General features: G+C 39.6%; 1 protein-coding gene across 1 annotated transcript in view; it reads right to left on the bottom strand.

Annotated features, from left to right (window-relative positions):
- Positions 1 to 17,911, bottom strand: part of DCHS2 (dachsous cadherin-related 2) — a 344,197-nt gene that overhangs the window by 112,380 nt on the left and 213,906 nt on the right. Inside the window, exon 10 of the mRNA XM_068990276.1 lies at positions 15,557 to 15,796. Within this exon, the coding sequence (XP_068846377.1) occupies positions 15,557 to 15,796 (240 nt within the window). The remainder of the gene's footprint in view (positions 1 to 15,556; positions 15,797 to 17,911) is intronic.

Genomic DNA, 17,911 nt, shown 5'->3' with positions numbered 1-17,911 from the left:
AGGTCTAGTAGAACTGAGTTCTGGAAAAAGTGGAATATGCTAGTTTTACACAAGAATAAATATACATGGCTTCTTACTATGCCAGTTGAAAGTGAAAGGATATTTGGGATCACCTGCAGGCATTTTAATAACCTTGAGAAAAAATGTCTAATAATGTAGGAACCAAATATTTGAAATGGTATAACCAGAGGTCACCAGACTATTTCAGCCTATCATTAGGCATTAAGCATATTATTGCATTAATGATTATGTAATAATTAAGTGATTACTTTGATCTCAAAGTGATAATGTAATCTTTTCTTTGGTCAAGACAGAATTTTTAAAAATTCCAAATTGTTAAAATTTGCTTTACCAGTTTTATCCTCCATTATGAAAATGGGGACAACACTGTGTTACATCAACTTTCTCTGTTCCTCAAATATTTGGTGAGCATAATTAAGTCCCAAGCACAGTGCTGTTTGCCAAAGAGACAGGTGGGGAATCAAAGAGGTATGGCCCTTGCCTTTATGAAGATACCATGGAGAAGAGCATCTTTTCATTTCTGGACCCTTTTTAAAAAAATAAATCTACTCATTTATAATGTGATCTTATTACACATTACATATAAAATTATATATTCCATATTGTATTATATACTATACTTTTTAAAATCCTGACACTTGTCAAGCCTAGAAAATGTCTTCACATGTATAAACATAAACAAATTTTTATAGCTTCCCTTCTTCCCATTGGTCTAATTATTCTCTAATGTCCTTTGCCATTGTATTCAATACTCCTCTGGTTTCTTAGAAACTGTCACATTTTATTGTTCCTTTCTTTCTGCATTGTTTGATCCCTAACATAACACTCTACTTATCTTCAATCCTCCTAGTATTTTATTAAGAATAAATGAGATCTTTATGTAACTATAGTTTGCACATATATGTTTTCACACTACAAACTGTGCACCCTTCACAAATTAAACAATGTGAAATAAATTGAAAGTATTGCACTCGTGTCTCTTTCAGAATTCAATTAATGCTTTGCTTCTTCCTCAGTCCAATTCAGTTCAGTTCATTCGCTTAATCATGTCTGACTCTTTGCGACCACACAGACTGCAGCACATCAGGCTTCTCTGTCCATAATCAACTCCTGGAGCTTGTTCAAACTCATGTCCATTGAGTTGGTGATGCCAGGCAACCTCTTATCCTCTGTCATCCCCTTCTCCTCCTGCCTTCAATCTTTCCCAGCATCAGGGTCTCTTCTAATGAGTCAGTTCTTCGCATAAGGTGGCCAAAGTATTGGAATATTCAGGAATTATTTCCTTTAGGATGAAATGGTTTGGTATTCTTGCAGTCCAAGAGTCCATTCTCAAGAGTATTCTCCAACACCACAGTTCAAAAGCATCAATTTTTCAGTGCTCAGCTTTCTTTATAGTCCAGCTCTCACTTCCATACATGACTACTGGAAAAACCACAGCTTTGACTAGATGGACCTTTGTCAGCAAAGTAATATCTCCGCTTTTTAATATGCTGTCTCGGTTAGTCATAGCTTTTCTTCTAAGGAACATGAGTCTCTTTAATTTCATGGTTGTAGTCACCATCTGCAGTGATTTTGGAGCCCTCAAAACAAAGTCACTCACTGTTTCCATTGTTTCCCCATCCATTTGCCATGAAGTGATGGGACCGGGTGCCATCTCTTCATTTTTGAACGTTGTTTTAAGCCAACTTTTTCACTCTCCTCTTTCACTTTCATCAAGAAGCTCTTTTAGTTCTTCTTCACTTTCTGCCATAAGGGTGGTGTCAACTGCATATCTGAGGTTATTGATATTTCTCCTGGAAGTCCTGATTCCAGCTGGTGCTTCATCCAGCCAGGCAATTTGCATGATGTACTCTGCATAGAAGTTAAATAAACAAGGTGGCAATAGACAGCCTTGACATACTCCTTTCCCAATTTGGAAACTGTCTGTTGTTCCATGTCTGGTTCTAGCTGTTGCTTCTTGACCTGCATACAGACTTCTCAGGAGGCAGGTCAGGTGGTCTGGTATTTCCATCTCTTGAAGAATTTTCTACAGTTTGCTGTGATAAACACAGTCAAAGGCTTTGGCATAGTCAATAAAGCAGAAGTAGATGTTTTTCTGAAACTCTCTTGCTTTTACAATGATCCAATGGATGTTGGCAACTTGATCTCTGGTTCCTCTGCCTTTTCTAAATCCAGATTGAATATCTGGAAGTCCATGGTTCAAGTACTCTTGAAGCCTGACTTGGCGAATTTTGAGCATTACTTTGCTAGCATGTGAGATGAGTGCAACTGTGTGGTCATTTGAACATTCTTTGGCATTCTGTTTCTTTGGGATTGTGCCAGGGTCCAGCCCTGGTGGATCCAGGGTAATTCGAAGCCGGGACAGAGTCGGCGAGGAGAGATTTATTTATTTAGAGATATAAAGAAAGATTAGGAAAGAATAGTATAGTAGGAAAATTAGTGGAGAAAAGAGGCTGAATAACCTGGTTTACACAGGAGACCAATAAAGCTCCAAGACAAGGGGCTTGCACCGTCTACGTAGGCCACCGGTGCCTGCTTGAATAGCGGAGGGTGCCCTGCCTTGGGCTCCCTTTTGCGTGGGTCTCTGTGCTCCACACGGGAATTCAGCCTGAAAAGGGAGAAAAGAATGACATGGGGGAGCCAAGCATTGGTGCCAGACCCAAGACTTCATTTTCAAAGGCAGCTTATATACCCCAAGTTGTACATAAAGAAATAATGGAATATGCAGAGTTATGCAGGGGCAGCAGTCCTGACCCTGATTGAGACCAGGCTTTCCTTTTGCATACCTTCCCATATACAAAAGGTCTCAGGTGGTTTTACAACATCTTCTGGCCAGGAGGCCTGTTAACTTTTTTATGGCTCTTTTCCTAGATAAATGCCTATCAACCAGAAAACTCATTTTCCCTTGAAGTGTTTTTTCTTTAATCTGCATCACCCTCAAAGTACTAAATAAAGTTACATTCCTGTAGAACAAAGGTGCAGTGGGTTATAACAAAGAAAGTACTTAACTCAAAGATCTAATGTTGCTAATACCAGGGCTACTACGTGTTTTTACTACATACCAACTATATCAACAAATAAAAGATACGAAAACTTGGCAGCAAGTATTGGCTCAACAATGAAACCCTTAATCAGTCCTATTCTAATGATTTTGACTCCTCGGAAGCCCATACATTCCTAGGATGCTTTAAGCTTCCTGTGCCTCTCTTGGTCAGGAGGCTGCAAACAATCACATACGCAGCTGTAAGAGTCCGGACAAACCTGTCAGGCAGGCTAGAAAGCCATCAGAGGGGTTTTTGGATTGAAACACTCTTATTATGCCCAGGAGACTTATTATCCAAAAGCTCTAAATTAACTTTTTCCAGAAAAAGGTGGTGGGGGACAGCCCCCTGTTAATGTTAGAAGAGTAGGTGGAAAGCATAACACAGTAAAGCAGGCAGACTCTGGTTTTGGGGGTAGATGCTCGAGAAAATCCAGGGGGACCCCTGAGGCCTGATCCTGCCTTTGTGTTTTGTCAGGCCCCTTTCCTCATGACCTTTGCCACAGCGGGATTCCCTGTGCTGGCTCCCAGCAGGATTGGACTGAAAACTGACCTTTTGGAGTCCTGCGGCCACTGCTGAGTTTTCCAAATTTGCTGGCATATTGAGTGCAGCTCTTTCACAGCATCATCTTTTAGGATTTCAAATAGCTCAACTGGAATTCCATCATCTCTACTTTGTTCATAGCAATGCTTCTTAAGGCCCACTTGACTTCACATTCCAGGATGTCTGGCTCTAGGTGAGTGATCACACCATCATGGTTATCTGGGTCATGAAGATCTTTTTTGTATACTTCTTCTGTGTATTCTTGCCACCTCTTCTTAATATCTTCTGCTTCTGTTAGGTCCATACCATTTCTGTCCTTTTTTGTGCCCATGTTTGCATGAAATGTTCCCTTGGTGTCTCTAATTTTCTTGAAGAGATCTTTAATCTTTCCCTTTGTATTGTTTCCCTCTATTTCTTTGCATTGATCACTGAGGATGGCTTTCTTATCTCTCCATGCTATTCTTTGGAACTCTGCATTCAAATGGCTATATCTTTCTGTTTCTCCTTTGCCTTTCACATCTCTTCTTTTGTCAGCTGTTTGTAAGGCCTCCTCAGACAATCATTTTGCCTTTTTGCATTTCTTTGTCTTGGGGATGGTGTTGATCCCTGCCTCCTGTACAATGTCACAAAAATCCATCCAAAATTCTTCAGGGACGCTGTTTATCAGATCTGATACCTTGAATCTATTTGTCACTTCCACTGTATGATCATAAGGGGTTTGATTTAGCTCATACCTGAATGGTCTAGAGCTTTTCTGTACTTTCTTTAACTTAAGTCTGAATTTTGCAATAAGGAGTTGATGATCTGAGCCACAGTTAGCTCCAAGTCTTGTTTTTGCTGACTGTATAGAGCTTCTTCATCTTTGGCTGCAAAGAATATAATCAATCTGATTTCGGTATTGACCATCTGGTGATGTTCATGTGTAGAGTCTTCTCTTGTGTTGTTGGAAGAGGGTGTTTGCTATGACCAGTGCATTCTCTTGGCAGAACTCCATTAGCCTTTTCTCTGCTTCATTTTGCTTCTTCTTCCTCACAGAATAATCCTCCAGAACAAACACAGCATCATCAAATTTGAGAACCAAGGAAATAAAAATCAAATGAGATTACTTGATCTAATTCCATAATCTTATTAAGAAAACTGGATATCTGAATCTGAAGATACTTAGGGATATACTTAAAACACACCTAGTAAAGGATGAGTGTTGTGTGTGTGCACACATGCATATATCTGCTCTTAGAGCTCAAGACCTATAGTCGTTTGCTCTTTTACTTTCTCCCAGTCTCAGATATCCTTCCTCAATTCATTTCTTTCCCTATCAAGTCCAGACTCATGAATTAATACTTTAGAAACCTTGCAAATTTCCTCAGGTCTTGTGACTTTTTCCAAAAGAATCCCAGCAAAACCTTGGTTCAGGATCATGTCAACCATCTCTCTGGCCTTCTGGACTATTCAGCAGATAACTGGGGCTGGAGAAAACTTCACAAAAGCATAGACTGAGGCCACTGAAATACCACTGTCATCTGGCAATCTGTCCAATTCTCCTTGGTCACCCCTTTCCTGTTCAGGTCTTCTACCCAACCACCTGCTGGCTGACTCTCACAAACCACTTTCCTTCCTATTTCCCAGAGAAATGGAGGCATTGGGAAAAAGGCTCCTTTAGCTTCTTGCATCTGTACTCAACTCCACCTCTTGCTTTCTGTCTCAATGGCAAAAATAATGCTTAAAACACCCTCTTGAAGTTTTCCTGTCCGTTCTAATCTTTCTCATTTACATTTTCCCCTTAAATTATACTCTACTCTAGCTATAAGGGACTTCTCTGGTGGCTCAGCGATAAAGACTCTGCCTGCAGTATAGAGACCTGGGTTTGATCTCTGGGTTGGGAAGATCCCCTGGAGGAGGGTATGGAACATACTCTAGTACTCTTGCCTAGAGAATCCCATGGATAGAGGAGCCTGGCAGGCTGCAATCCATAGGGTTGCACAGAGTCAGACACGACCGAAGCGACTAAGCAGCAGCCAAAGCTAACTGTAAGAAACAAGTTTTCTTCTCTTTATAGCCAAGCTTCTTTTAAAAATTCTCTGCAGCTAGCTTACCACTGCCATATATAGTTATTCTTTCTACAGTTATCAATAAGCTTCTGGTTATAAAAATCTACTGATCATGTTTAACTGACTTATCTTCTCTGTAACTTCAGATATTGCTGACTAATTAAAAAAAAACATGGAAAGGAAAGAACAAAGAGAGAGAGGAAGGAAGGAAGAGAAAGGGAAGGGGAAAGCGGAAGGAAGATATTCATTCCACCTCTTTCTCAGTTCACTGGGTTCAGTTTCCATCTACATGCAGATGACACATATGTTCTGAGGTCCAGGTATTTGATCCATTCATTCACTCATGCAAGACACATTTATTTATACAACATACATTTACCAAGTGCCAGGCACTGGAAAGATACCACCAAATTTACCACCAAATTATCTTGAACTATCATTGAGTTATCTTGGTCCTCAGAATTCCTCTCATTTCAGTTCAGTTGCTCAGTCATGTCCAACTCTTTGTGACACTGTGGACTGCAGCACGCCAGGCCTCCCTGTCCATCACCAACTCCGAGAGTTTACTCAAACTCATGTCCATTGAGTCGCTGATACCATCCAGCCATCTCATCCTCTGTTGTCCCCTTCTCCTCCTGCCCTCAGTCTTTCCCAGCATCAGGGTCTTTTCAATGAGTCAGCTCTTCACACCAGGTGGCCAAAGTATTGGAATTTCAGCTTCAACATCAGTCCTACCAATGAACACCCAGGACTGATCTTTAGAATGGACTGGTTGGATCTCCTTGCAGTCCAAGGGACTCTCAAGAGTCTTCTCCATCACCACAGTTCAAGAGCATCAGTTCTTCGGCGCTCAGCTTTCTTTATAGTCCAACTCTCACATCCATACACGACTACTGGAAAAACCATAGGTTTGACTAGATGGACCTTTGTTGGCAATGTAATGTCTCTGCTTTTTAATATGCTGTCTAGGTTGGTCATAGCTTTTCTTCTAAGGAGTAAGTGCCTTTTACTTTCATGGCTGCAATCATCATCTACAATGATTTTGGAGCTCCGCCCCCCCCTCGCTCCAAATAAAGTCTGCCACTGTTTCCACTGTTTCTCCATCTATTTGTCATAAAATGATAGTGGAGAATTATAGACAGTGTGGTGGACTATGCGAAATCACTGAGGAAGGGGATCAGGGAAGATTGATCACAAGTAGATAATTGTTCATTTATTGTCTCATTCAACAAACCTACAGAGACAATGAGAGCAAGTGCCAAGGCAGCACACCACATGCTAAGGATGTAACTGCTGGCAAGAAGACACATTCTCTGCTCTCATGCTACCCACAGTGTAGCACTGGACTCAGATAAATAAGTAGGCAATTACAATTCCACATGATAATACGTAACTGAGTATGTGTTGCCTTCTGTATAAGCTGAGGCCCTAAAGATGAATTAGTATTATCTCATAAGATGGAAGAAAGTGAATGCAATCAAAATAGGAACCAAACACCATACTGCAGGCTACAAAGTCCCATATGCTATGGGCTCTGCTTATTTCCCCAAGATCTTCTCATATACTTGTTCTTGGCCCACCAATGTCCCTTCTGCTCTCTGAACACGCTAAGTGTCTTTCTGTTGGGGTCTTTGATGTTGCTGTTCCTTCTGCCAGCACCTCCCTCCATCCTTTACAAGGTGTACTAGTTATTGGTATACTAAATTACGGTGTCTTGGATCTGAAGCCATTCTTCCCTCCTCTGCCCTGCGATGCTGGGGCTGGGGATCTGGATGCCACAGCTGTGCAGGACCTCCTCTGCCACTGAGCCCCTGTTAGCATCTGCCATAAGGGGACATCTCAGAGGAGGGCAGATGGGACTTCTTCTGGTTCTCTTACTTTCCCTGTCAGCAACACCACTTTTCCTGGTGTAACAGCTACTCACAACTTTCCACCTCTTTTGGCACACCCAGATCAGGCTCTGCAAAGCCCTTCTGCTCTTTCTCTTCCTAGGTTCTGATAATCTCATCCTCTTCTCTTTGTTTCCCAGAATTAGGGGTAGTAGCTGCTTTCCTATAGTTATTTTTTTCTGGGTTACTTCAGGATTCCTTTTTCACTTACTCAGTCTTCCATACCTGTATTGCAACAGCTGGTTTTCCTGACTACATATGACTGGTACAGTACTTGGAACAAGAGTGGGTCCCAGGTAACAGGGATTCTGATACTGGTTTGGTTATGCCTTTGGCCTTAAAGGCAGTGCTGGGTTCCTGCCCAAAGGAAATGAAACATGAGTAGTTTATCACTTGCAATGGTATCATAGGGGCTTCCCAGGTGGTACTAGTGGTAAAGAACCCATCTGCCAATACAAGAGACATAAGAGATGTGGGTTTGATCCCTGAGTCGGGAAGATCCCCTGGATTGTGTGGCAATCCACTCCAGTATTCTTGCCTGGAGAATCCCATGGACAGAGAAGCTTGATGGGCTATAGTCCATAGGGTCACAAAGAGTCAGACACAACTGAAGTGACTTAGTGTGTGTGCACGCACATGCACACACACACACTATGGTATCATAATAAATTAAATTATCACCCATATTTGATTGTGATGAACTGACTATTAAAGGATTCCTATTCCGTAGAGGACCAAATGGTGCTAACCATGGCCTTGGGATAGTAAAAGGAGTGTGGTGTGAACTGGCTATTTCTGAATACAATGAGAGCTTACAGAAAGAAAATTATAAACTGAGGCTTTAAAGTCATAGTTTAGGTCATAGTCAAAATAGCTGAAAGCTTCTAAGGAAGTCAATCTCTCTGAATATCAGAACCAAACTGGGAGCAGATATATAAGGAGTAGCTTCTTGGGAGGGAAAATCCATATGAAGACCCACAACTAGAGTCAGATTTCAACATACTGCAGGCAGATCTCAGCATGCATGCAAATATGACTCAGTCAGAGACAGCTTTCAGCTTTCAAAGAATACTAAGATTTTTCTAACTTATATTGGGATAACTCTGTCCAAAATGTGTGGAAATCAATTCTAAGAATATGAAACCCAGAAAGATTAAATAGCACTTTGGTTTAGGCTGGATTTATTGATGTAGTGTGCTTACTAGCTATTCTGAATCGAATGTTTTAACTCATATAGCTATGCCCCTTGACAGATTCTTTTGATTGGTTGTTGGTTGTGTCACGAGTGGCCTACCATCGTTGAGTTTGAGATGCCAGACCTTCCCCTGCATACTATACAGGAAAGGATAGTATGAGAAGAACATTAGGATGGATTTACGTATGACATGCCCACCGCCCTCCTCTGATTACATTTACCAACAATTCAGAGGACTCTCCTTCATAAATACCATGGAAGGCCTTGGTTAGAGGGACACAGCATCCTTTAAACGCCCTCTGGTAGTAGCCCTCTGTGTCAGTTGTGGATGATGGTGCCACTGGCTCTGGAGGTCACCTTTTGAGAACCAACAGTCTCAAACTTCCTGGACCAGACGGCAGAGTAGATGGAAGTTGAGCTCATCTCTTCCCACAAGTCCATCTAAATTACAACTAATTGTTGAACAACCATTGATAACAAAAGACTGGAACCTACCAGAAAAGATATTCTATATCCAGAGACATAAACAGCAAACCACAGTGACATGGTAGGGGCATGAACTTGCAATATAATCAAATCCCATACTCCCTCCCCAGGATCAGCAACCCACAATCTAGAGAACAATTTATACCATTGAAGTTCTCCCACAGGAATGAGAGTTTTGGGGCCCATGTCAGGTTCCCAAGCCTGGGGGTCTGGCATAGGGAGGAGTGAGCCCCCAGAGTACTTGGCTTTAAAGGGCAATGAGGTTTGAGTGCAGGAACTCCACAGGACTGGGGAAAACAGAGACTCCACTCTTGGAGGGCATGTCCAAGGTCTCACACACACTGGGACCAAGGACAAAAGTACCTTCATAACCCAGGCCATAACTACCTGCAAGTCTTGGAGGCTCTCTTGGGGAGGCAGGCGAGAGGGCAGCTGCGACTTATTCTGGGACAAGGACACTGGTGGTGCACCCACTGAGGAGTATTCATCCGCATGAGCTCTCCTGGAGGCCAGCACTTTGGTACTGAGACCTGGCCCCACCCAACAGCCTGCAGGCTCCAGTACTAGGACATCTCAGGCCAAACAACCAGCAGGGTGGGAACACAGCAGACAGGCTGCCTCCAGACTTCCTGAGCTCACAGCTGTCTCCAGACATACTCCTTGACATAGCCCTGCCCACCCTGGCCAAGGCCCAGCTCTACCCACCAGTGGAGAGGCACAGCTTCTCCCACTAGGAAACCTGAACAGGCCTCCAGATCAGCCTCACTCACCAGGGGTCTGCAGAAGTGAGTCCACAAATGCAGGTCAGAACCTACCCCAAGACCAGCTGGTCTCTGGCCCTTGAGTAACAAGAACAGAGTGTACTGCTGGGACATAGAACATCCTCTACAGAGGGCCACTTCTCCAAGGTCAAGAAATGTCACTGATATTCCACATACATAAAAATAGAAATTCAGACAAAATGAGACAGCAGAGGAATATGTTCTAGGTGAAGGAACAAGATAAAACTCCAGAAAAACAACTAAGTGACATGGAAATAGGTAATCTTCCTGAGAAAGAGCTCAGTATAATGGTCATAAAGATGATCCAAGAATTCAGGAAACAAGAGGGTGCACAGAGTTAGAAGTTACAAGAAGTTTTAAACAAAGGGAAAAAATAAAGAGCAACCAACAGAGTTGAAGAATACAATAACTGAAATGAGAGCAACGCTCTACACCAATTTAGGAGGACTATCAGAAGTGATCTGCTTTCATCCAGCAGGAACAACAGTACATCTTTATGTAAACTCTTCCACTATCAGCCATCCTCTACTCAGCAGAGATAAAGATCATCTCAGCATCTAGTATTTCATCACACTGATCTACTACTGTGATGACATCGTAATTGGATCTGATGACCAGAAAGAAGTAACTTAGATATCTTAATTAGAAATATATATATATATATATATATATATATAGCAGCAGTTGGCAAACTATAGCCCACTGGCCAAATCCAGCCTGTTGCCTGACTTTGTAAAGTTCCATGGAAGTCCAGCTACATTTATTTCTTTATGTATGATCTACTGCTGATGTCTTGCTCCAATATCAGCACTGAATAATGGAGACCATATAGCCTGCACAACCTAAAACAATCACTATTTTGCCCTTTACAGAGAAAAGTTTGCATAACCCTATCCTAGAGTAAAGGTGGGCAAGTGATAGGAGCTGAGAATAGAGAGGAACACTACAATCACTTATTGAAGTGCCTGGTTATCTAGTTAAAAGAGAATAGAAATGTATCCTCAAAATCATAAGGAATTAATAAATAATTCTGACCAGGGGAGTGCTGATTTCAGATTTATTCTTTATGAATATAATTTTTCATGTAATTCCTCAACTATACAATGCCTACACAACTCAACCATTTCCGAAGCAGAGAAAGGATTGTGCCTGGCTGACTGAATGAAGAAATAAACAAATGAATGAGTTCAGAAGAGTGAAGGCAGTTTGAGGCAGCCTATTTCACAGATGCTGCAGTTTCTCAAAGCATGTAGTCAAAAATAGTTACTACACTTCTATGTCATAGCTTGTATTATCTTAGAGACCTGGGATAAAAGCAAGTGAAATAGTAAAATGTTTTGAATCTATGAGTTCACACCTTAAAAGGCAGGCAGACAGACAAATAATCATGTAATCACAATACCATGTATTAAATGAAAGAAGATTATATTTCCAAGTTTTAATTGTGATTGTCTCTGGGTGAGTAGTCCTTTCTCTTTCTCTGTTTACTCTTTCATTAATTCTAAAAATTTCTCCCAATTTTAATATATCTGGAGTTAGATGCTTCTTACAATTAACAGTGTCTTAGATTCAGGGAAATAGATGAAATACTGTCATGGCAGTGTTTCTAACTGTTCCAGGAGTAGGTTGTTGGGTCTAGTTGTTCATCCAGCATGAGACAGTTTCCAAGAAACCAGATGTAGACATTGTTCACGATAAATCCAGACGCAGAATACATTTTTATGGGATAGAGAATAAAATTTCACAACAGAATTCAACATTTTAGCCTGGCAACGTGCTGTTGTGCTATTTTGTATTCACCACGAATGAGCCAATGCATCCTCAGGACTGAGTCATCTTTCCTGGTGGGGCACCCTTCCTCCCAGGACTAGCGGAGAGGTACCCCTGGGGCTAGATCTTTTCTCACTAACAATGGAGTTCTTGTTGGTGGCACCAAATGCTGTAGCAGTTTTAATATCTTAGTTAAAACGTAGTCGTTGTTTTTCCCATTTAATACAAGAAAAAACTCCTGTTAGAACCAGTGTGAGTCATACATCATAAACATTCAGTACTCAAATTCCTATGGGTTTTGAACGCCAAACAACATCGTAGGCTTACATTTTTAAAAACTACATTGTAGAATGCTAGAAAACATATGTTAACCTTTCAAGTATTAAGTAAAGCTATAGTATTTTTAGGAATACATACTATTAAGCAAGCCTTTAATAAATTCCAATGTGATGCCAGATATGTTAAAATCCTGACATCATTTAATTCTTGTGCATAATCCTTTTTCATTGTCTTAATCCAACAAGCAAAGGAGAAAAAAGATTTAGGAAAGATATGTTCAAAAGCACATGCATACATCCAAATTCACATGCATTGACATAACCATTGGTTTAACAGATCTGGCCTCATTAAAAACACTGAGATTTCAGTAAACCAAGATTGTACACAAAACTTGTGAAGGTACATGAGACTCAGGAAATGCTAATTGTGTATCTCAAACACTCACAAATGAAAAGCCAGAAAACCAGCAACTTTGCATCTAAATTTCCTGGCAAACCATAATCTCTAAAATAATACACTTTCAATTAAGTGATAAATAACAGGTTGCAGACCATTCATTCCAAAAGAAAATTACACTAACACTTGGCAACTTGACAGTAAAAATTGGAAAGCATGTTTTGGTAGTTATCTTTAGTTGACATATGAGAATTTTTGAGCAAATTCTTTTCTCCTTCAAATATTAAAGTAAATAAATATTTTTCATAGGGTCAATTCTAAAAAAAATGAATTAATAAAGTCAAAGGGAAGAAGCATTTTACAAACTTTAAATGATCACTAAATCACACACCAGTGACTGACTCTGCATTTTATACGTCTGTACTTTGGGAAGTGGTTTCTGTGTGTCCAGAGCCCTGCGTGACTCAATTTACATCAGAAAATGCTTTCAAAGAACTTTACTGTACTGGATACATTGGAAACACAAAGCTCATGTACATTCTCCATTGTTTCTATCATCTAAAAACCACACTGCCAGAAATGAGCTCAATTCTTTTTTTTTAAATAAATTTATTTATTTTATTTGGAGGTTAATTACTTACAATATTGTATTGGTTTTGCCATACATCAACATGAATCCGCCACAGGTATACACGTGTTCCCCATCCTGAACCCCCCTCTGTCCTCCCTCCCCGTACCACCCTTCTGGGTTGTCTCAGTGCACCAGCCCTAAGCATCCAATATCATGCATCGAACCTGGACTGATGATTTGTTTCATATATGATATTATACATATTTCAATGCCTTTCTCCCAAATCATCCCACCCTCTCTCTCTCCCACAGAGTCCAAAAGACTGTTCTATACATCTGTGTCTCTTTTGTTGTCTGTCATACAGGGTTATCGTTACCATCTTTCTAAATTCCATATATATGCACTAGTATACTGTATTGGTGTTTTTCTTTCTGGCTTGCTCCACTCTGTATAATAGGCTCCAGTTTCATCCATCTCATTAGAACTAATTCAAATGTATTCTTTTTAACGGCTGAGTAATACTCCATTGTGTATATGTACCACAGCTTTTTATCCATTCGTCTGTCCTGTTGCTTCCATGTCCTGGCTATTATAAACAGTGCTGCAATGAACATTGGGGTACACGTGTCTCTTTCAATTCTGGTTTCCTCGGTGTGTATGCCCAGCAGTGGGATTGCTTGGTCATAAGGCAGTTTCTATTTCCATTTTTTTAAGGAATCCCCACGCTGTTCTCCATAGTGGCTGTACTAGTTTGCATTCCCACCAACAGTGTAGGAGGGTTCCCTTTTCTCCACACCCTCTCCAGCATTTATTGCTTGTAGACTTTTGGATCGCAGCCATTCTGACTGGAGTGAAATGGTACCTCATTGTGGTTTTGATTTGCATTTCTCTGATAATGAGTAATGTTGAGCATCTTTTCACGTGTTTGTTAGCCATCTGTATGTCTTCTTTGGAGAAATGTCTATTTAGTTCTTTGGCCCATTTTTTGATTGGGTCATTTATTTTTCTGGAATTGAGCTGTATGAGTTGCTTGTATATTTTTGAGATTAGTTGTTTGTCAGTTGCTTCATTTGCTATTATTTTCTCCCATTCCGAAGGCTGTCTTTTCACCTTGCTTGTAGTTTCCTTTGTTGTGAAGAAGCTTTTAAGTTTAATCAGGTTCCATTTGATTATTTTTGCTTTTATTTCCAATACTCTGGGAGGTGCTCAATTCTTAAAGCGGAGTTGGGACAAGCAATTGCTAGTACACTCTAGCCCTCTTGGTGAGCACAGCAAGCAAAACTCTTTGATCATACTGCCCCTCTCTGGTCAAAAGAGAAAACTGGGCTGGCCGGTCAAAGATTTTGTAGCATCACAAAAAATACGTTTCTTTAAAAGAGTATGTTTCCCAAAAGGGCAAAGCATCTAAATGGTAAATAACTTAAAAGTTCAAGAAAAATGTATCTTTTACTCCTCTGATAAACAATTTAGGAGGTAAATGCCGGTGTTCATACTATTATTTTCATAGAAACATCTGTTACAGTTCTTTAAAGAAAAGAACAAAATATTATATTGATTATGAATCACCAACTGCTATATACAAATGTCAATTTAAAAAGACCAACTTATTAAACTCTTTGTATTAATTCAGATGTGAAAATTCAGCATATGCTGTTAATGGCAAATACTTCACTATAATTTTTATAAGTATTTAGTTTAAAATTTAAAAAGTATATTATTAGAGTTACTGAAACTTAAATGTCCCCCAAAAGTCACAGTGATATTGAAAAGAAATTCTAAGATATTTGAAAATCCCTAGTCATAGTAACTGTTCACTTCAAAGTCATTTGTCTGGACACAGTGGTTGATATTAATATTAATAGTATTACAGTAATGATGGGAATTAACATTTGTTTACCATTTATTGTGCCAAACAAGGTCTCAGCTCTTTGTAGATAGTAACTCTTTCATTCTCAGAACTATGAATTAGGCTCTATTGTAATCCCCATTTTACAGATAAGGAAACCAGGAGCAGAAAGAACTAGTATAAAGCTGATGCAAGGTTTCACAGCTTAAGCGGTGCTTCTAGGATTCAAACCCAGGCAGTCTGACAACAGCATTCTCTCTTCTATTATGCTATGCATAGAGGAAATCAGGAGCCATTTACTTTCTGGTACTTATGTATTTTGCTACTACAATCTGAAAAGAAATGTGATACTTTCTCTATACTTGTTTATTATCAAGATCGAATCAAAAAATTTTATGCTAATTAGGGAAATGGCAACCAACTCCAGTGTTCTTGCCTGGAGAATCCCAGGGACGGGGGAGCCTGGTAGGCTTCTGTCTATGGGGTCGCACAGAGTCAGACATGACTAAGTGACTTAGCAGCAATATAAGCAAATGCTACAAAAACTACACATTATACATTCATTTTTTACATGTATGGTAATTAAAGAAATATCAGAAATCTAAGCAACTGTTTTCAAATTTCTGGTAAATTTCTGATCCATTTTTAATTTTAACATCAATTACTTAGTTGCCATATTTTTGAGTTACCTGAATCTCTGTCCATAGCTTCAACTCTTGTGACAAACTCTCCTGGATTTTGATTTTCTTTAACTGAAGCTTCATACAGGTGCTGCTTAAATACTGGGGCCTCATCATTTACATCAAGAACAGTAATTGTCAAAGTCTGGGATGAAGAAAGTGTTGGTGTGCCACCATCCAGTGCCAGAAGGGTCAGAATGTGCTGACTTTTTATCTCATAATCCAAAGGAGAAGCAGTAGTTAGAAAACCTGTTTTGAAAGAGGAGAAAAGTAATACATAATAATCTTTGGGGAAGTCATGCTTACTCTGCTTTTGCATAAGTTCTCTAACCTGCTAAAAATTCAGAAGCTTTCTCTGTTAAAGCATTTAAATTTATATATTATCTAGAATAAAAGAGAACATTTTTAATCAGAAAAGTCATCCTAATTTAAACATAACAATGAATGAGAATTCAGAAATAATCCATCATGTACCATTATCTACTGTGATGATTACATCAAGAATATTTATCTACCCAACATCTATCTTCATTAAAAAAAAAATACCACTATAATGACAGAAAGTGAAGAGGAACTAAAGAGCCTATTGATGAGGGTAAAAGAAGAGAGTTAAAAAGCTTGCTTAAAACTCGACACTCTAGAAACTAAGATCATGGCATCTGGTCCCATTACTTTGGGAGAGCCAATTCCTAGGCAGATTGATAAGAAGTCTGGGGGTCCCCAAAGAGAGAGGGTTCTGGAATTCTCAAGAAGGAGGAAAGGATACAAGTTTTTCTTTTTTCCTCTACATTTCTTAGTCTTAGTCACAGTCACATGTCACGTTTTTATCTTTAAGCCTCAAACTGATGGTTACACAACAAACAACTCAGTTTAAACTCTGTACTAAGGATTATATAACAATAATGTATCCTGCATCAGGACAGTTTCTGGAAAAAACCTTCTGGCTAATCCTGTTATCTTAAAATGTAAATTATGGGAGTGGGTCTAGTAAGATCTTTACAACCTCCAGACAGTCTTTTGATTCACTGTAATAACCAATTAAAAAGTATATAATTCCCTTGCTAACACTAGTGAAGGGGGCACTCTCCATCCCCCCTCTGATGTCTATGTCGGAAGCTTTCCCTATCCCTTTTCTTACTTTAATAAAACTTTATTACACAAAAGCTCTGAGTGATCAAGCCTCGTCTATGGCCCGAATTGAAGTCTTCTCCTCTGGAGGCCAAGAATCCCAGTGTCTTTCGTGGTTCAGCAACAACCTTTCAACTTCATGGCAAACAGAAGGGATAGAAGTAGAAACAGTGACAGATTTTACTCTCTTGAGTTCCAAAATCACTGAAGACAGTGACTGCAGCCATGAAATTAAAGAAAGGCTTGCTTCATGGAAGAAAAACTCTGACAAACCTAGACAGCATATTAGAAAGCAGAGACATCACTTTACCAACGAAGGTCCATATGGTTAAAACTATGGTTTTTCTAGTAGTCATGTACGGATGTGAAAGCTGGACCATAAAGAAGGCTGAGCACTGAAGAATTGATGCTTTTTAACCATGGTGCTGGAGAAGACTCCTGAGAGTTTCTTGGACTGCAAGATCAAACCAGTTAATCCTAACGAAAAGCAACCCTAAGTATTCATTGGAAGGACTGATAGTGAAGCTGAAGCTCCAATACTTTGGCCATCTGTTGCAAAGAGCCAACTCATCAGAAAAGACTCTGATGGTGGGAAGGATTAAGGGCATGAGGAGAAGGGAGTGACAGAAGGCAAGATGGTTGGATGGCGTCACCAACTCAATGAACATGAGTTTGAGCAAACTCCAGAAGACAATGAAGGACAGAGCATCCTGGCATGCTGCAGTCCACGGGGTCACAAAGAGTGGGACATGGGTTAGCAACTGAATAACAAGGTTCTAACAGTATCCCTCTTTATGTAAGAGGACACTTCACGTGTAAATGTGACCAAAGCACAAAAAGTTACGGTTATATCCTTGAAGAGATCAAGTTTTTGTTAAAAAATTATAGTTTCTTTATACTATTCTCAGTTAACTATCTTTCATATTAATAAAAAATAATAAAGACTTTATAACTAGGACAATAAAATTCACAAATAAAATGTCTCTATCCAACTGCCACAGAAGTACATAATTCACATAAGCCACGTGTTATAAAAACTTGCATACATATATTCATTACGTAACTCCAACTGTCACATTTTTTCTTTTAGAATTGGTACTTGCTTCTCTAACACATGTTTATCCTATAAGAACATTTCTTCAAATAATTAAAGAGGTTTACTGAGTCATATTATACAAAATGACTTCTCAATAATTGCTTATCATTTTATACTTTACAGACAAAAGCCATTGAAAA

This window comes from Capricornis sumatraensis, chromosome 17 (assembly GCF_032405125.1).
Source record: "Capricornis sumatraensis isolate serow.1 chromosome 17, serow.2, whole genome shotgun sequence".
Classification (NCBI taxonomy): domain Eukaryota; kingdom Metazoa; phylum Chordata; class Mammalia; order Artiodactyla; family Bovidae; genus Capricornis; species Capricornis sumatraensis.
This window is presented reverse-complemented; position numbering and strand designations above follow the sequence as displayed.